A 19,591-nucleotide genomic window follows, 5' to 3' on the forward strand; every position below is an offset into this window, starting at 1 on the left:
GAGCTCCAGGAGCGTTTGGACAGCGCTCTCAGGGATGCTCAGGGTGGGCTTGTTGGGGGGTCTGGCCAGGGTTGGATCAATGATCCCTGAGGGTCCTTTCCAACTCAGGATATCCCAAGATTCTAAGTTACTGCCAGCTGAGGACTGGAAGAAGCACTGGCTATTCACACAAACAGAGTTTGATGTCAGACCAGAGCGGTGGCTGGAGAGAGTGGACACACTCCTATGGACCCTCCTGCTGTAGTGTCTGACACTGATCCCTTCCAACTGCTGCTCCAAGCAGGATTCTTAACAAAAATCTAATACATCATGCATTAAATGAAAATTGGTTCCTCTGACTTGCTTTGGGAAGGAGGCTGCCTTGTGCTGTTTCCCAGCATGTGGATACTGGAATGGTGAGGAACACGAGCTGCCGGAGTTCAGGGGTTGGATGGTACCTCATCCCCAAAGCTGGGGCTCCCAGTGGATGTTCCTTGGCAGCAGGCGGCAGATGCCCCTCCTGGCGGTACCATAGGAGGGAATTTGCCACTGCAGCTGCAGTAGGTGTTGGTTTACACGCTTTCCTGAAAAACTTTTCATTGCTTTGTCTTCACTCCAGCTCCTCATGTGCAGATTTCCCCTTTTTTTTTGTTGGGGTTTTCTTTAAGCGTTTTTTCGCTGTTGTTGTTGGTACGCTGCTGCTGCACGGAACGATCCCCGCGAGCCCCCCGGGGGCAGCCCCATCTCCCCGGGGGTCCGGGCGGCTCCGGGGCGCGGGGCGGGGCCGGGGGTCGCGGGGCCGCCAGTGCGGCCGGGGCGGGCGCGGGGGAAGATGCCCAAAGCGGCGCTGCCGGGACACCGGGGGGGACAGCGGCGCTCGGCGCTGGGGTAAGGCCGGGACCGTGGGGGTTCGCCGGGGGGAGCGGCGCTGGGACAGGGGAGCTCCCACGTGGGGGCGGCGGGGGGAGGGACTATATGCGGGCGGAGGGATCCGGGCGCGGCGGGAGGTGGGAGGCGGCCGGGTGGGTGGAAGGGGCGGGCGGAGGGGGCGGCGCTCACCGGAGGGCGGGAGCGGGGCCAGGGCCCGGCGGCGCCCGCGGGAACGGGACCGGGACCGGGACCGGGAAAAGAACGGGACGAGCCGGGGCCGCGGCGCCGCCTCCCGGGGGCAGCGGGGGCGGGGAGGACCCGGGGGGGGGAGCAGAGCGCGGCGGCCGGGAAGAGGTGGCGGGAGCCGGCCGGAGCCAGGCGGGAGCGGGCCGGGAGGAGCCGCCATGGAGCGGAAGAGGTGGGAGCGCTCGGCGGGGCCGCCCCGGGCGCGGGGGGGCCGCGGGAGGCCGGGCCGGGGCTGCAGCCACAGGTGGAGGGGAAGGGGGCGGGGACCCTGCCCCGGGGAGCCGCGGGGGGGTCGGGGATGCTCGGTCCCCCCTCAGGGATGGGGGAGCGCCGTGAGGAGCCCCCGCGTCCCCTCAGAGCGGCTCGTGCCCTGCGAACGGGGGTTCTTTATTCTCAGATGAGCAGCAGGGGTGTTGTTTCTCCTTTCTCGGGGCTCGCTCTGCTGCTTTTTGGGTGTACTTAGGAATTCTGGGGAGGGAGCGCCGGCTGCTCGCGGTGGTGGCCGCGGGGCGGGCTCGGGATGCGCCTTCCCGGGAGTGTGGCTGTGGGGGGAGCGCATGGCCCGGGAGCTGGAGGGTTTCTATTTATAGCCCTGTATGGCTCATATGGCTGTAGGTGGCCATATGGATCCTCCCCGCACCCACGAGGCACCCGCGGGCTGAGGTGTGAAACTCGGGTCCAGCGGGAGCTGGGAACGCAGCAGGAGCTGGCCCTGTGTCCTCACCTGGCCCTGCTCGTCGGCAAAATCCACACCATCAACTTGTGCATCTGTCACAGAATCCTCACAGGATGGTTTGGGTTGGGAGGGACTTAAAGCCCATCTCATTCCACCCCCTGTTCCCAGCCCCGTCCAGCCTGGCCTTGAACACTTCCAGGGATTGGGCAGCCACAGCTTTAGCTTCAGGTTTCATTTTTAGACTCAGATTATGGTTGTGAGAAAAGGATGAGTGAACCAGAAGGTGCCATCCTCGAGAGCGTGAAGCCGATTCTGTTGCTGCAGCTCAGAGGCTGAGGGCACGATGAGACCACCAGCAGCAGCTGAAAGCTTCAAAGATCCTGCTTTTCCCAGAACTTGTTTGTTAAGTTACAGTGTCAGAGCTGAACTTTAAAAAAAAGGGGGAGAGAGGATAAGTAGCATGTTTTTATTCCCAAATTATTATGGGTTTTCCCTTTGTATCAATTTGGATTGAGATCAAAGGTAGAATAGAGCTTTGTTGCGCTAATTTTTGGTTTCTGTTGCATTTTGCATTACCTCAGAGTGGCAAATACAGGTGTGGCAGTTCAGTAATACCTGTGCGAGTTCTGCCTGTTGTTTGCCCGGGTGATTGTTCTGTCCAGCTCCTGGGGATGTACAGATGCAGGGAGGGTTTGTGGAAAACCCCCTGGGAGATGTGTGTGTGAGCCAGTCTCTGGCTGGAAATTACATTTACCTCAAGGTGTGAGTACCTGGGCAGGTTTTTAAAGCTAGTCTCGAACCTCATCCTTAGGAGGGTTTCTGGCTGATACAGTGGGACTTGTGGGCTGGATTTGGAGTGAGCAGGAAAAGTTCAGGGATGGAGGGTTTAAGGAATAAAATCGTGTCTGGGATTTTGTCAAAGTGGCAGGTTGTCTTTGAGAGAGTTTTGGCTCTTTTCAAGCTCAGGGTTCTCACATGGGGGAAGGAGAATTTAGTGCTGCTTTGTGGGGCTTTTTTCTTCAGAGTGTTTTTCTCCTGAAGGTTTGATGACCAAGTGTCAGAAATCTGGGATCGCTGCTTGTCTCTGCCTCAGGTTGTTGACATCACTGTGCTGGGAAACTTCACACTCTTGTGTGAAACTTCTTTTGTTGAGAATTCCCTACCTTTGCAGCACAAATGTAAGAAGTTGGAAGGGAATGTTTTAACACTCCTTCATGGATATTTTGATCAGTACAATCTCTTCCAAAAAAAAAAATTGTGGAGCAGAATGCTTTTACTGAGTCTGTGCTTTGCTCTTCCTCTGTTGCTCTGGTTTGCCTGCAGGGAAACTCACGATTTCTCTCATGAGAAGGAAATAGCCTCAAGTTGCACCGGGGACGTTTAGGTTGAGTATTAGGGAGATTTTTTTCCTGGAAAGGGTTGTAAAGAATTAGAACAGGCTGCCCAGGGCAGTGGTGGTGTCATCATCACTGGAAATGTTCAAGAACATAATGGATGTGGCACTTGGGGACATGGTTTAGTGGTGAACATGGTGGTGATGCTGGAGTGATGGTTGCATCTGATGATCTTAAAGGTCTTTTCCATCCTTAACAATTCCATGATTCCATGATGCCTGAGTTGAGCCCTATAAAATCATTTGGTTGTATTTGTGTTTGTCCCACCATTGTTATGGAGCTGCCACTTGGGCTCTTCTATAGGGATGTCATGCTTCTGCAAATTTAGGAGATTTTGTGTGTCTCCGAGTGCTTTGGGGTTTGGGAATTTTTTGGGGGTTTAATTTTGGTATGATTGGAGTCCAAGTTGCTGAACGAAGACCCCCCCCCCGCCCCACTGCCTTCCAGGCAGGGAGCATCATCCCTTGGGAGCATCATCCCTTGGGAGCATCATCCCTTGGGAGCATCATCCCTTAGGAGCATCATCCCTTGGGAGCATCATCCCTTGGGAGCATCATCCCTTCCAGGTGCTTGGGGCAGCCCCAGTGGGACAGGACAGGTGGGGTCCCCAAGGCTGCTCTGTTCGGAGCTGTGGGATGGGGCTGTGAATGTTTCAGGGTGTGGGGTGGACTGTGGCAGCTGGAGGTGTCGCCCACCTGGTTGGTTTTTATGGCTGTGCCAGCCCATCCCAGCATAACCCAGCTGTAGAGTGGGACCCCGAGGCAGGGCTGGGTGTGGAATCTGCATCAGGGATAACGTGAGGATGCTGTGAGAGAGACACGGTCAGTGGTGGGTTGTGGGGTGTCCTGGGGTTCCCATCTCCCTGCGAGCACCGTCGAGAGGTCCTGCAGCCCTCCGGGAGCCCCTGGTGCTGGGATTTGCCTGGAGCAGAGCTGGGGAGACAACTGAGGGAGGGAGCACGATGGAAATCAAGAAGTAGAATCATTTTGTGTTCTTCCCTTGCTCCATCCAGCGAGGGAACGAGGCTCTGAGTGTGAGTCTGCTTTCAGTGACCTGCTTTCCCTGGGTTATTCCTGCCTCCATTTCTTCCAGAGGCAGGCGGTGGCTGGGTTTGCTCAAGGTTTTTTTTTGTCTTTTGTCCCTTGCTTCCCAAGTTGTGCAGATCTTGTGCAGGCTAAATGGGAGAGCGGAGGGGAGGAGACTGTGATGAGGGAGGAGGGGAGAGGGCCTGGGCAGCCGCTCTCTCCTTAAGGATATAAGGCAGGAAACAAAGGGTGAGCTGCACATGGAGAGCAGGGGCACCTGGCAGGCCTGGCCCTTCTATAGACTGCCCTGAACGCGGCTTAATCCACACGGAAAAGTCTGGGAATGAGAGCTGGGGGTGCCTCGGGGTGGGTCCCAGCAGCCAGGTCTGTTTTGTTCGCGGGAGCCAGGCGGCCCAAGTGAATAAAGCCCTGGAGCTGGTGATGGATGAGCATGGAAAATCCTTTGCAACTTGTAAACTCCTTTGCAGCTTGGCCGTGTCCTTGCCTTTCACACACGGGGAACTGTGACCGAGCCTAATTCAGGAGCCCGGGATCAATCTGGGCTCTCAGCGTTGCTCCCTGGGGGGATGTTACAGAGCAGAGGTTGGGGTTTGCAGCTTTATACAAAAATGTCTCGTTTCTGGGCCTCTTTAAAATCCTTGCACAAAGCCAGGAGTGCAAGAGCAGCAGAAGGAGGTAAATTCAGTATTTTGTGACATTTAAAGGGCACTTTAACAGGACTCAGAGTTCTGTGGTGTTAGGGGAGTTTCTGTGTGTGCTGATGTGCAGCAGGAATCGAGTTTTGGGTTCCTCTGACCCCCCCAGGTGTGTGTAGGTGCCCCAATGTCCTGCATGCTCCTGCCAGAGGGTCCCCAGGAGCTCCAGGGCACCCCACCCCTTCGTTTCTCAGTTCACTGTCACCTTTTGGTCATAGCTTTGCTCCCTGGTCTGCTGTTGTCCCAGACAGCCTGGGGATGATCCTGCCTTTTGCAAGACCTAATCAGAATAAAAGTTTTTCTTCTGAACATTTCAGTGCTTTTCCTTTGGGCCAAGCTTCCCCAGGAAGAGACAGGACTCTCAGTCATTTCAGGTGGGTTTTTTGAGACTCTGAGCAGCTTTTCAGTTCTTCCTTACAAAATGACCACAGCACATACTAAACACACAAGAGATGAAGGGCTCTGTTCACTTAAAATCCTGTCTTTGAGGCTGTTCTGGAAGTTACTCTGCACTTTAATGCATTATTTTTAAACCTGCTAAGACACTAAATCCTAAATTGGAGCAGCAGATCTTGGAAGAGGAAAGCAGTGCCATGTTCTTAATGTAGCAAGAGTTTCTCTTCCTGGCTTCACTGGCAGCAACAGCTCTGCCCTAAAGCTGCTGGAGTTGGTTATTCCTCTTTCTGGATTGAGGCAAATAACTCCCTTTATAGTTTTAAAAATTGACTCACAAATTTGAGGCTGGACACAGGCTCTGTTCCTGGCTTCTTGGTCCTACTCTGTGTTGCTCCCTGACCCAAGTGCTGGTCCAGCTGAGGAATAACCAGTGAGGGAGTGTTTCCTCCTCCTCTCCCTGCCGTCTAAAGACAGATTATTTTCCTCAGCTGGTTCATTTGCATGAACACTGGGCTGTGTGAGCAGTGGTGGTGGCAGGGAGGAGATCCAGGCAGGATAAGCAGCTTGGGAGCAGTTGGAGCCAGGAGCTTCCTAAGCAGATGCTGTGTGGGATCACCACAACCTTTCAGTCTTAACTCCTTCAAGAGACTTTTTCTAATTTCAGTTTTAGTGTAATTTATTTATATTAAATTTCTCTCACTTTTTGGAGAGCTTTTAGTATTTCAGTACTTTCTGGGTTTGTTTTTTAATCTATTTTCTTTTTTTCATGCATAGTCTGACTTAGCCTAATTGCTTTGTCACTGTTCTATACCAGAAATTCTTTGCTTATGCTGGTTTCCCCCTAATAAAGCTTTAGGGCAGCAGACAATATGTGAAAATAGACTTTTCCTTTTGTTTTGTTCTCACCAGTTTGAGGTAAGGTGCTAACTGGCATTTTTGGTCTTAAAATGCTTTCCAACCCATTAACCTGTGATAGTGGGATGGATATACAGGGAATGAGCTTCTCCTGGATGTGAACTAGGATTGAATATGCAAGTTGGAATGTGGAGAAAACCAGAAGTGAGAGTAATCGAGGGAATAAAGAGGTGGTGTTATGATGCTCAGGGAGAAGGTGCTTATTGTCTTTGCAGTCCTACACTGCAGCCGTAGCACACTGGCTTATTTATGTTTATTAATAAAAAAGTAGTTTATGATATTGGATTATTTAAAAAAACCCAACAAAAACAAAAACACAAAAAACCCAAAGAAAACATCAATAAAGATTTGGAATAGTTTGTGCCTGCTCTCTAGATTGAGTCTTTGTGGAAACCCAGGTGTTACAGAAGAATCTCTCTTCCCTGTTGCCATTAATGGAAAGTTTTACAAGGTTTTGACATTGAACTTTGCATCACTTTGGGATTCTTTGCTTTGCAGCTTGTCAGTAGTTAACTTCTGGTTTTCTCCTTTTCTGAAGTCTTCAAGGTACTACAGAAGACATAGAATCAAACCTGAATGTGCTGTTCAAGGGGCAGGGAGAGGAGACAAGGTGCATTTGTGGTGCTAATCAAATGCAACAGTCCTGGGAGAAGAAATTATACTTGAAAATGGGTATTTACTATGAGAGACAACTGAATGAAAAATGCATCTGTGCTGAGATCTCTCTTGATGGCTTTGTGTGCATTATGCTACATTTGTTTACTTGATCTGAATCTTCCTCTTGACATATAAAAACATTTTAACTTAATTTGTTTGTTCCACACAAGAAAGAGTCAATATGAGAGGAAAACCACACATTTTAGAGTTGAATGTGAGCTTCATTCTTGAAAGTCCAGCATGTGTTTTTCAGAAAGGAAATCAAAATTACCTCTCTTGAGTTGTAGAGACGCCACTGTGGAAGTTCTGAGGGTTTAAGTTTCCCTCCTTGTGTCTCTGGTGTGTTTTCTGCAGCCCCAGTGGGAAGAAGTTCCGGAGCAAGCCGCAGCTGGCACGTTACTTGGGCAGCTCCATGGACCTGGGCACCTTTGACTTCCGCACGGGGAAAATGCTGATGAACAAAATGAACAAGAACAGGCAGAGGATGCGCTACGACTGCTCCAACCAAGCCAAAGTAAGACTGAGTGGCACTGGTGCTTGTCTTCTCTGCTGTGGAAGTGCCAGAGCAGTGTCTGGGAGGGAGGGAAAATGCAGCATTTCATAACTGAAGTGTGAACTTGGAGTTGTGTCAGAACATCTCTGTTGGTGGGGGAGGGACAAATGCTGCTCCCAGGGGGTTGGTGCCATGGAGGAGAGTTGTGTCACTGCTCAGTTGTCTGTGGAGGAGGGCAGGGAAGAGGCTGTTACCTTCCTCAGTTCCCAACACAAGAAAGGCATTGACCTGTGGGAATGAGTGCAGAGGAGCCTCTGTGCCGTGGATTCCAGCTGGGAGGGCTGGGGGTGCTCACCTGGAGAAGAGAAGGCTCCAGGGAGAGCTCAGAGCCCCTTGCAGGGCCTAAAGGGGCTCCAGGAGAGCTGGAGAGGGACTGGGGACAAGGCCTGGAGGGACAGGACACAGGGAATGGCTCCCACTGCCAGAGGGCAGGCCTGGATGGGATATTGGGAAGGAATTGTTGGCTGGGAGGGTGGGCAGGCCCTGGCACAGGGTGCCCAGAGCAGCTGTGGCTGCCCCTGGATCCCTGGCAGTGCCCAAGGCCAGGCTGGACGGGGCTTGGAGCAGCCTGGGATGGTGGAAAGGGTCCATTGGCAGGGTGTGGCACTGGATGGGCTTTAGGGTCCCTTCCAATCATAACCATTCCATGATTCTGTGATCTCCCACCCTGGAGTGTGAGCTCACCTCCTCCAGCACAATCTGCTCCAGAGCCCCACATCTCCTGGAGCTGTGCAGCAGCTCTGCCCTTGCCTTTGGTTTGAGAGGAGAGGAAGGATTTGGGTCCACAGGGATGAGGAGATGCTGCAGCTCCTGCCAGTGAATCACTGGAGCTCTCTCAGGCTGTGCTGGTGACCCAGCTTTGGCACTGATAGAAGGGGAGGTGGAATTTGGGGTAAAAAGCAGGATAGGGAAGAGGACTGTGAGGCCTGTCTGTAGAACAAAATAAAAGATTCTCTAGCTGATAATTCAGATTGTTGAGGTGTCAGGATGGCAGTGACAGGCTCCCTGTCAGGTTTGATTGTCCCAAGTCAATCCTAAGGATCTTCATCAGATGCTAAAATCTTTCCCAGAACCCCAAAACTGCTGTGTATGCACCTAAATACTGTATGTGGAAAAGGCACAATGCTTATTTTTCAAATACATCAGCCACTCAAGGATCATCATCACGAGAGTGCTGGGAACATTTCTTACAGTCCTGGGTGCTGCAGTGATATTTTGAGGTTTGCCTTGAGGCAGAGACCAGCAGCTCACACACCTCTCAGGCTAAAAATTCTGCCCAAAACTCTCCGTAAGTGTACAAATGTTATCACTGGCTTATGAATGGATTAGCACCCAGATGGTTCAGAATTATATTTGTCCTGAATGCATCTTTTCTACATCTCATGAATAAATCTGTGAAGCAGACACAGTGTTTGCATCCCTGAGAACAAAGCGTGTCCTACAGGCATTCCAAGGGTTGTATGTTAGATTTTGGGGATGAGGAACAGTCTTCCTATGCTTCCCCTAACAGAAAATGCACTCGTTTAGTGCAAAATGATGAGCTTCATTTAAAAGCTGAGCTTAGTTCAGAACCAAAGGTAAAAAAAGGGATTCGACTTCCAGCTGTGTTGGTTTGTTTATTGGTCACAACTGGATTTGGAAGGAAAGGTTTGGAGTGGTTTCTGCATTCACAAACCAGCCTCTAAATCCCTGTTTGTAATTTTTTATGTGTTACAAATATTGTGTTGTAATCCTCTCTTTTAGTGATTGCACGTGGTTTATTCAGATTCCTAAAGTCATTAAAAATGGGAGTAAAATTGATGTGTGTGACCTAACATGGGAGGAGGCTGCTATGTTAAACAGAATGAGTGGAAAACTTTGATAGGTCTAAGGCAAGATTTGAATTTAGTTATGTATTTTTAGCAGCCTAACTTGTATAACTTGAGATTAGACAAGATTTCAAGCCCAGGAACTGTTCCCTGCTGCACTTCTTTGTGGCTGTAGTAGCATTTTAGCAAATTGAAACTGTTTTGGTGTTTTTTTTCCTTTTCTTTTTGTTTGAAACAGGGCAAGCCTGATTTGAACACAGCCCTGCCCGTGAGACAGACAGCCTCTATCTTCAAACAGCCCGTCACAAAGATCACAAACCACCCCAGCAACAAGGTGAAGAGTGACCCCCAGAAAGCTGTGGACCAGCCCAGGCAGGTAAGGCTGAGAAACTCCTGGATTTGCTACTGGGAGGATCCCAAGATAATCCGCTTTAATTTTGTGATGCTGAACAATTATTCCCTGGCAGTTCCTGATCTCTGACACTTCAGAATTCAGTAAAATTTGATCTTTTAGAAGCAGTGGCTTGCAGTGCTCCCAGCTCTTAAAATCAGAACAAATCACATTCCTAATCTCTCGTTATGGACTCTGTGCACTGGGATTTAAAAACTCCAGCCTTTGGTTAGATCACAATTCTGGTGTAGCTAAACCTGAATTTCCTTAATGCTGAAATTAAGTATTACCTACAAAATTATTCAGACATTGTAACCTTCAGAGGACACTTAGGTTTAGAATCACTGTCCAATGTTGCAAGTGTGTAAGAATTCCATGTTCCATTGAATCCATGTTCCTGCACAGATCACATCCAGTGTGGTGTTTGTTGCAGTGCAAGGGACTGTACATTAGTAGGAGTAACCTCTGCCTGTATAAGATCATAAATTCACTTAGAATGTTATTATTAATACAAAATCAAAGTGGTTTTCATATCATAATGTGTAATTGTAAGCAATAAAACACACCAAAATTAAAGGGAAGGGTGCTCAGGACAAGGCAAGGCCCTGGTAAAATAAGATGCATTGGTTGGAATACTGAAAACCTTTTCTGAAAATTTAAAAAACACATTTTGAAAGCAGTTTTTAAGAATTACATAAACCTAGTTCAACTAGAAGCTGCAAGTGTGAGATAACTTACCTGAAGTGGATGGGGTTTTTTGGTGGTTGGGGTGAGTTTTTTCTGTTTTTTAAGCAGGTTGGCAGGGTCTTACCATGGTTTTCTGCAGAAGTAGATCCTGTATGCTCACAGTGTTTTTGCTATAGTTAAGGCAATAAAACAGAATGCTAAAGATAAAATGCCTTCTCCCAGTTCTGAGCTGGATTTGTGTTCCTGTTTAAGATATTTTACTGGGCTGCAGAGTATCTTGACTTTTGCTCAGCAGACTCCAGATGTTTCTGCAAAATTTGAAAGCAGTGCAAAGTCCTATCATGCACTGGCTTAAAAATCCCAGAATCCCAGAATTCTTTGGGAGTGGAAGGGATCTTAAAGATGATCCCATTCCACCCTTCTACCATGGGCAGGGACACCTTGCACTATCCCAGGTTGCTCCAAGCCTCATCCCACCTGGTCTTGGACACTTCCAGGGATCCAGGGGCAGCCACAGCTGCTCTGGGTGACAAAAAAAAAAAAAATCACTTATTTGAAAGGCTAGAGAATATCCAGCCTGTGTTTGGGATGTGACTGTGCTCATTCCCCTTTTTGGAAAAGTCCTGTGGGGTCAGTTGCACTTGGGTTTTGACAGGCAGGAAAAAGGGGTGGGATATGAATGGTCTGTTTGAGGTGAATTCTTGATTTCTCAAAACCTTGATAAAAATGTGGTTTTTTGCAAGATAGTTGATTCATCCAGCTATGCATTGCTATCCTCGTGACATCCCTCCTGCACCAGGCACAAAGTTAAAGGTGTATCAAGGTGATGTATTTGACTTTCTACCCCTCTGGACATTCGGGTGATTTTAAGCCTCGGGAGAGGCTGTCACTCAAAATCTGGTAAAGGACCAGACATGGGGGACAGGACCAAACTGCTGGACAGGAAGAAAATAATACTTTACCTTGAATACAGTTCTTGCATTCCTTAGCTTTCTGTGGGATGTGTAGGAGAGAAATAGGGTATAAAAAAGGCTATTTCACATGTGGGCTTGTAGCTGAAAGTCAACAAGCCTGGCCTTGCTGCTGCAGCTCAGAGAAGTCAAAGTACCATGCCCTGGAAGAAAAGAGAGTTTTCTAGGGCAGCAAACTGGGAGAAAGGAGTTTTGGGGCTGACTGGCAATAAGGATTGTTCCTGCTGCTGGAGGTGACAGATCCCTTCTGTGGTAAATCCACATTAAACTGGCTCCAGCACTGCTGTTCCCTCTCTGCACAGGAAGCAGGGATTTTGTGGAGTTGTCAGTCCCATTTCTGGTTGTGCCAATAACCACCTGCTTTGACTGCAGCTCTTCTGGGAGAAGAAGTTGAGTGGACTGAATGCCTTTGACATTGCAGAGGAGCTGGTGAAAACAATGGACCTTCCCAAAGGGTTGCAAGGTAATCAGAGGGTGCCCTTCACTCAGGGTTGGCATTTTGGCACCTGGCAGCAGTGAGTGAAGGTGCTGAGGGTGAGCTCCCTGTTCCCAGAGCCTGGCAGGGCTGTGGCCATTCCTGCTGCAGCAGGAGCTGCAATGCCAAAGGGTCCCAGTGCCCTTTGGTCTGAGGAGACACTGAAGCAAAGCTTCTCAGCCTTTTGGGGGATTCATTTTCCAGAAAGAGCAGAGCATCCACAATGCTCTTTGGGTTTGGGTTGGAAGGGACCTTAAAGCTCATCCTGTTTCACCCCCTGCCATGGGCAGGGACCCCTTCCACCATCCCAGGCTACTCCAAGCTCTGTTCAGCCTGGCCTTGGGCACTGCCAGGGATCCAGGGGCAGCCACAGCTGCTCTGGGCACCCTGTGCCAGGGCCTGCCCACCCTCCCAGCCAACAATTCCTTCCCAATATCCCATCCAGCCCTGCCCTCTGGCAGTGGGAGCCATTCCCTGTGTCCTGTCCCTCTAAGCCTTTGCCCAAAGACCCTTCCCAGCTCTCCTGGAGCCCCTTTAGGTCCTGCAAGGGGCTCTGAGCTCTCCTGTGAGCCTCCAGCTCTCTGAGCCTTGTTCTGGTTGAACACCCCCAGCTCTCTGAGCCTTGTTCAAGCAGAATGGAAACATCTTCCCTTCCCAGTTTGGTGGTTTTTACTACCTTTTTGGTGGTAACAGAATGAGGAACTGCTCTAAGTTTAAATACCCTCAGAGAGCTGCACAGGTGTTGTTAGAAGCATTTAGGTTTGAGATTTATGTTGTGTGAGCTTTCAAACTGACAGCCTGTGCTTTGCCATTAAAATTTAATTCCCATTGTCCTGATTTCCTGCTCCCTGCCTGGGGCAGTGCTGGTTATGGATTTCCCTCCCCCTTGCAGGGGTTGGTCCCGGCTGCACGGACGAGACTCTGCTCTCTGCCATCGCCAGTGCCCTGCACACCAGCACCATGCCCATCACTGGCCAGCTCTCTGCAGCCGTGGAGAAGAACCCTGGGGTCTGGCTGAACACCTCCCAGCCTCTCTGCAAAGCCTTCATGGTGACAGATGAAGATATCAGGTATGAACTGGAAATAGCACTTGGTGTCCTGGAACAAGGTTCCTTGTGCATTCCTTTTCTTTCTAAATGTCTGATGGAGCACTGTGGCTTGGGAATTAATTTGAATGGCTCTCTAGCAATAGAGTAGACAAAAGTACTTACATTAAGCTCTGTCGTGTGCTTAAAGCCCATTATTTTTTATTTGACCTCATGCTCAGTTACTCTGGAGTTTCAGGCTCATGTTTATTTTTCATGTCAAGTTTCCTTTAATTACAAGTCTGTCCAAGTTGGGGAATCTTGACTGAGGCACCTCTGAGCAGAGATGGGATTGGAGAAATCCTGAACGATGGGATTGGATTCTCTTCACCTTCCCCTGTGTCAGTAAATGAATTAAATAAAATGTATGGGTTGGTCAAATCCAAGCTGTGCCTGCTCTGGTGACAGGGAGCAGGGATGCAGTTTATTCTGCTATCAGTAATGAAATATTAAATCAGGATTGGTCAAACTCGGCTTTAAGCTTTTGATGAAGAACTGAATATACCAAAGGCCTGCAGCATGCAGTTTGCATTTATTAAGTGTTTAAAGGCAGTCCTTGCTTTGACTGCTTGATACAGGATGACTTTTCTGGTCTTGATCAAGACATAAATGACCAAGAAAAACAGTCTGTTTGTAACTTTGATGTCCTGTGGCTGAGCTGAAATAGGATCCCCATGAGCCACTGATTGTTGATCACTTCTTTGCTGTGTCTTTGACTTCTTAGGGTTGGGACTCAAAAGGAAAATGAGCAGAAAGAAATGGCCTGAAACTTATTTTCTCCAGTCTTATTTTTGAAAGTCTGTGCAGGGTAGGCTGACTTGCTAGATATTAGTAGTAAGAGTTGAAAATCGGCATCAGGCTAAGAAAGAAAAAAGTTAGCTGCTAGATTTGCCAAATTTCAGCCAGAAATCAACTCATAATGTAAATATTGGACAAATTTTTAGTATTTTTCATCTTCATTTACAGTACAATGCCAGGTGGGGTTTTTGGGGGGGATTTTTTTGTTACACAATGGAGTTCTTAGAGGGCTTTTTCAGTCCTTGTTTCATGTTGGGAGGATTGGAGACTCTTCCCTTGACAGGGGCAGCCTTGGGGGCTGATGTTGGGTGTCCCTTGTGTTGGGCAGGAAGCAGGAGGAGCTGGTGCAGCAGGTGAGGAAGAGGCTGGAGGAGGCCCTGATGGCTGACATGCTGGCCCACGTGGAGGAGATCGCCAGGGATGGGGAGCCTCCCTCGGAGAAAGAAGGAGCTGAAGAGGAAGGAGAAGAAGAAGAGGAGGAGGAGGAGCAGGACCATGACCAGGAGATGGAAAATGTATAGTCCAGGTAAGGTGATAGTGCTGTGTCTCATCTTAAACATTGGGGACAGGGAGGTTTTCAGGAGGAATCTTAAATATTGGTGATTCTTTGCTTTTTAGCCTGTGCTTTGAAAGGTGTGGGGGCCTTAGGTCAGGAATGGGGGAGGTGGGCATGAGACCCCACCTGCAGAGCTGCCCCAGCCCTGGGGAACAACATCAGGAGGACGTGGAGCTGCTGGAGCCAGTCCAGAGGAGGCCACGGAGCTGCTCCAAGGGCTGGAGCCCCTCTGCTCTGGAGCCAGGCTGGGAGAGCTGGGGGTGCTCACCTGGAGAAGAGAAGGCTCCAGGGAGAGCTCAGAGCCCCTTGCAGGGCCTAAAGGGGCTCCAGGAGAGCTGGAGAGGGACTGGGGACAAGGCCTGGAGGGACAGGACACAGGGAATGGCTCCCACTGCCAGAGGGCAGGGCTGGATGGGATATTGGGAAGGAATTGTTGGCTGGGAGGGTGGGCAGGCCCTGGCACAGGTGCCCAGAGCAGCTGTGGCTGCCCCTGGATCCCTGGCAGTGCCCAAGGCCAGGCTGGACAGGGCTGGGGAAGTCTCTGGAGCACCAGGAGTGGCTGGGGGACCTGGGAGGGCTCAGCCTGGAGAAAAGGAGGCTCAGAGTTCAGCCTCAGTTGTCTCAGCCTGTCTCCATAGGAGAGGTTCTCCAGCCCTTTGATCAACTTAGTGGCCTCCTCTGGAGCCTCTGAGACAAGAATCAAGAATGTGGTGGGGGAAAAAGGGACTTTTTAGGATGAATAGCAGAAGAGCTCCTTTGGAGAGGGAGTGGGGATTTCAGGTTGGAGGAAGATTGCACATTATAATCAATCCTCAGGCTTCAAGGATTTCTTAACAAAATCAATCTGCTTGGCCTTTGGGAGATCCCATCTTTTATCTGGGCTCTTTTTTCCCATTTTCCTGTATCCCTAACAGTAGCTTTATTTGGATGGTGAATACCTTGAATTCCTTTCTGCTATAGAGGTCTGGCAACAGGCAGGAGCCAGAACAAACTGACTGCTGCAGGTGAAATCCAGGAGATGAAGACATGGATGTGTTATTACAGTGGGATTTCTTCTTTTAAGAAAAGATACAAAAAAATATTTTTGAGTTACAAGATCTCTTTTTTTCCTCTTTCAGGGCGTTCCATCTAAGAATTCCCAGTATAAACCCATTCAGCAGGGTCAGCACAACCATTCACAGAGCCAAGAGTGCACCACCAGTCCAGCTGTACCCCAGAGCCTTTGGATGGACTTCAGGAAACGTGGAAGCTGATGGTTCATTCATTGCTGGGGAGTTTTGCAGATGGAACTTGACTAAACTCTACTCCCCTTCCTTTTTCTAAAGGGGTAGGGTGATTGGAAATGCAAAAGTGGGAGGGGATAAAGAAATACCATGTGGTGGGAGGGAAAATCCTAGGAACTGAATTTTCTGTTTCTTTTTTTTTGTTTGTTTGTTTTTTGTTTGTTTGTTTTTTTTAATTACTTTTTGTGGTTCAGTACTGGGTAATACATTTTTAAGCTTTTCTATCCAAGTACTTTTAATGACCCACAGAAACAACTTCCCCTCTAACCCAAGGGAGGGAGATGCTGTTTCACTCCTTGGCTACTCTGCTGTGGGCTACCTGTTTGTACCTGACTGTAGGGAGGTCATTTCATGTTGTGAATGGTTCATTCCATGTGTGAATTCCAGTCACTGAATTGCCATTTCCTCACAAGACCACATTGGTCTTGGAAGTGTAGTCTCAGAGCTGAGCTGCCAGTGCCTCTCCCACCTGAGCTTGGGTGAGGAGGGGAAGCTGCACTTGAGGACTTGGGCTGCCAGCTCTGGGAATTGGGAGTTTTGGTTATTCCACACCACGGTTTGGATACAGAGCTTTGTGTGTCCAGACATTTTGAACAGAGTCTTGGAGGCAAATATACCCAGCCTGAGGTATATTTTACTTTGGTTTAAATCCAGTCAGAAGGACTTTGTCAACTGGGGATGGAAGGAGGACTCATTTCTGACTGGTAATGAGGAAAACTTCCTCCTTTTTCTCTTCTGGTGCCAAGAACCTGCCCTCTGTTCCTCAGTGTGGAGGGAAGGGGATCCATTCCAACAGGTGTGGCTTCACACCTGCTTTTGTGTGCAGTAATGTTCTGACCTCTTTAAAAAAAAAAAAAAAAAAAAAAAAAAGAAAGGAAAAAGGTTGATTTTTCTATAATTGATATCTAAAAAAGGAATTTAAAGCTTTTTATTAAGTATTGAATCTTTCTTATTTGCATGTGCAGTGAAGTGACCAGCATTTTGTGTCGAAAATTGGACTGATGTGAAACCTGCCTTAATGTGTTTATAAGTATTCGGCTTCACCATGGGTACCTTGATTGATTCCTCAGTCTCTTCCAGTACATCTTTGAGCATATTGGGGTAACTTGTGGCTAAAAATGGATTTCTCTGGGAAGGGCAACAAGGAGAGGGGAGGAAGATGAGAGCTGATAGCTTGGGGAATGTGTTGACTGGGTTGCAAAAGTTATTTTAGTCTTAGGGTATCTGTTTTATAATCTGTGCATGGACATCTTGGCTGAGAGAACACTGCAAAGTGGTGGGTTAAATATTGTGCCACAGACCAATTGTACAAGTTGTTGGTATCCCAAAACTTGGGGAAGAAAGTAGCTCCCAGAGCCTTTATTGTGTGAGAAAGATTAGCAGGGACAGCCAGGGGCCAGGGAATTGCCTTTGGGAGTAGTGCAGCTTAGTGATCCCTGAAAAATATCCCATGCCAAAGTGATTGATCTTTTCTTAAGGGTTTGAAAACACAAAATTGGTTGATATTGCTCATTTGAGTACTGCAAGGAGACTGAATTGTACTCTGCTGCCGCTCTGCCAGGTGCTGCTTTGGGGAGCTTTACCTGGCACTGCAGACACCGACCATTATTTTCCTTTCTGAACAGTCTGTTACAGTTACTACTCTGTAAATCTGTCCTCTTGTAAGTCATGGTGTTGAATTAAATGTTTCTCACAAAGAGGAGGTTGTTCTAGTCTGCCTCAAGCCCTTACCTGGAGTTTTGTGCTCTGCCCTTTCCACTTGTCCCAGTGGAGATGCTCTGGGGGTTCTGTTGTGGGCTCCACTCTGAGATTTGGATCTTTACACTGGGGGCCTGGCAGAGGGGAATGTGGAGGGAAACTCGTGGAAAACAGTTCATTCTTGTTGCAGAATCCTCTTGTGCGTCCTGACCAAGGGAGAGGCTCCCAGGGTGTCCCATCTCTTGGTCAGGTTGGTGACAGAGAGTCACAGAATTGTTAAAGTGGGAAAAGATCTTTTAAGATAATAAAGTCCATCCATCAGCCCAGAACCACCATATTCACCACTAAACCTTGTCCCCAAGTGCCACATCCACGCTGCTTTTGAACACTCCCAGGGATGATGACTCCACCACTGCCTTGGACAGCCTGTGCTAGGGCTGGACAGCCCTTTCTGTGGGAAGAAAAAAAATAAAAATCCCTGATATCCAATCTAAACCTCTCCTGTCTCAGCTGGAGTCTATTCTCATATGGCCCTTTGAATCTCAACTCTAGCAGTTCATAACCCACACCAGAAGTGTCCTTGTGACCACAGCAATCTTATTCTGACACTGTCTTTTTGAAATCTTGTTTAAAAGCTGGTGATGTCTTTATCTACTTTTACTTGAAGCTAAACATACCATTGAGGTACCCTAACACAGGTCATTGAGATGTTCATACTCAGATTTTGATGCACTGAATATCAGGTTTAAATCTCTGCCAACTTTCTTGTTCTCCCCCCTGCTTTCCCTGTTCAGCTCTCTTTCCCTCAGTTTACAATGTTTATTCTGTTTTCATTGACACTGAGCAGTTGCTTGTGCAAAGTGCCAAAAAGGGACCAAGAACTCTCACAGCCAAAGAAAGTGAAATTATTTTACCTGCTTACCAATGTAAGGAAATCAAGAGTTCCTGTTCACTGACCATTGTGTCTTTTCATGTTGCTGCAATAACAACTGGATTAGTTTGTCTTATCTTAGCCCTGGACATGACTGATGGGCATAAAGTGTCTGCCATCATCAAATCTATCCCCAGGGTGGAGAAAGCAGCTTGTTTGAGGTACAACTTGTTAAGCATATGATTAGTAAATAATGTGCTTAAAAGAAATTGAGTGGAATTGGGGCAAAGCTTATATTTCATTCATTAATATTCTCTTCTGCATAAGATGTTGATGGCTACAGTTTTTCCCTCCCCACTTCATTTTTGAAAGCTTAAAGATTTAAAGGGAATGTCATTATCCTGCTGTTGGGGAGTGTTATTTTTACTGAATTCTAGCTGGATTAAGTTTTGTGCAAGCCATAAAATGAATTGGAATGGATATTGGTGCAGTCTGGATTTGGCCAGCAGAGCTCTTGGAGGTGGTTCTGCTCAGGAAAAGTTGGCTCAATTCACATCTGAAATTGAACTTGCTGAACTGGCTGTTGAGCAAGGAAAGGGAGGAGTTTTCTTGCTTGTAAACTGAGCACACCAGGAAGAGAAGAGTCAGGGATGACATGGCTGGACTCTAGGAATGCAGGCATGTCAAACCCTGCCTGGGGAGGCTCTGATGTCATGGCTGGGAGTTTGGGTTGGAAGGACCTTAAAGCTCCTCCAGTGCCACCCCTGCCATGGCAGGGACACCTCCCACCATCCCAGGCTGCTCCAAGCCCTGTCCAGCCTGGCCTTGGGCACTGCCAGGGATCCAGGGGCAGCCACAGCTGCTCTGGGCACCCTGTGCCAGGGCCTGCCCACCCTCCCAGCCAACAATTCCTGCCCAATATCCCACCTAAACACTTGTTTCTGCTCTGTGGGATATGAATGAAGCAGAATACCTGGAAGGACTCCTGAATCACGTTTTTGTCTTGCTTTAAGGAGGGATCATTCTGTCTGGACTGATCATCCTGGTCCTTGGAAAGAGTGTGGGATAATGTGTTTAAAGGGGGAGGAGGCAGGAGAATGCTTAATGGAGGAAAAGGAAGTTTTTTGGTAATAAGTCTCCAATCAGGAAATCCTAGTTATTTGGGATTATGTGCATAAAATCAATCCCCAAGAGTCCAGATGCCTGTGCAAATACTTGGATAATACCACTTCTTCCCTATCACATAAAATGCATATTCCTCGCTGTTGTCACTCTGAACAGGAATTTCAGCATCTGTTGGAATTGCTCCAGACTTTGGGGTCAGTTGAGGATCCTGGTGTTGCCTATTTTACCTTCCTGCATTAATGAAACACAGCCACGGGAAGGTGGTGTCCTAATTCTGCAGCACAGAAAATAATGTCCTCTATGGGCTGTAGTGAGCTAAAAATTTGGATTTGTTCTCAGATTAGCAGGGATCAACTTGAATTAATGAGGGAAAACCTTTCTCCCCCTCCTCCCCAGGCTGATCCCGTGAGTAGCTG

At 48.5% G+C, this 19,591-nt stretch overlaps 1 protein-coding gene across 2 annotated transcripts; it reads left to right on the forward strand.

The window, feature by feature from the left end:
* Positions 1-1,111: 1,111 nt before the first annotated feature.
* On the forward strand, positions 1,112-17,180 carry MBD3 (methyl-CpG binding domain protein 3). Of its 2 annotated transcripts, XM_005531341.3 has the most exons (8): positions 1,112-1,267; positions 5,224-5,280; positions 7,229-7,388; positions 9,474-9,611; positions 11,657-11,747; positions 12,652-12,829; positions 13,971-14,168; positions 15,317-17,180. In XM_005531341.3, the coding sequence occupies exons 1-7, from the start codon at positions 1,254-1,256 to the stop codon at positions 14,161-14,163; spliced, it is 831 nt and encodes a 276-aa protein (XP_005531398.1). In that variant the 5' UTR covers positions 1,112-1,253; the 3' UTR covers positions 14,164-14,168; positions 15,317-17,180. The 2 variants fall into 2 exon arrangements, with proteins under 2 accessions (XP_005531398.1, XP_005531399.1); XM_005531342.3 differs by lacking the exon at positions 5,224-5,280 and having other exon boundaries at positions 1,122-1,267.
* Positions 17,181-19,591: the final 2,411 nt, after the last annotated feature.

This window comes from Pseudopodoces humilis, chromosome 28, assembly GCF_049639895.1.
Source record: "Pseudopodoces humilis isolate 2021_Gansu_Grassland_sample_001 chromosome 28, ASM4963989v1, whole genome shotgun sequence".
Taxonomy (NCBI): domain Eukaryota; kingdom Metazoa; phylum Chordata; class Aves; order Passeriformes; family Paridae; genus Pseudopodoces; species Pseudopodoces humilis.

What these genes read in the sequence shown, in the direction of transcription:
- MBD3 (XM_005531341.3), top strand. An exon ending in AGGACTCTCAGTCATTTCAG is followed by an intron (nt 5,281 to 7,228) that starts GTGGGTTTTTTG and finishes TGTTTTCTGCAG; the next exon opens with CCCCAGTGGGAAGAAGTTCC. An exon ending in CTGTGGACCAGCCCAGGCAG is followed by an intron (nt 9,612 to 11,656) that starts GTAAGGCTGAGA and finishes CTTTGACTGCAG; the next exon opens with CTCTTCTGGGAGAAGAAGTT.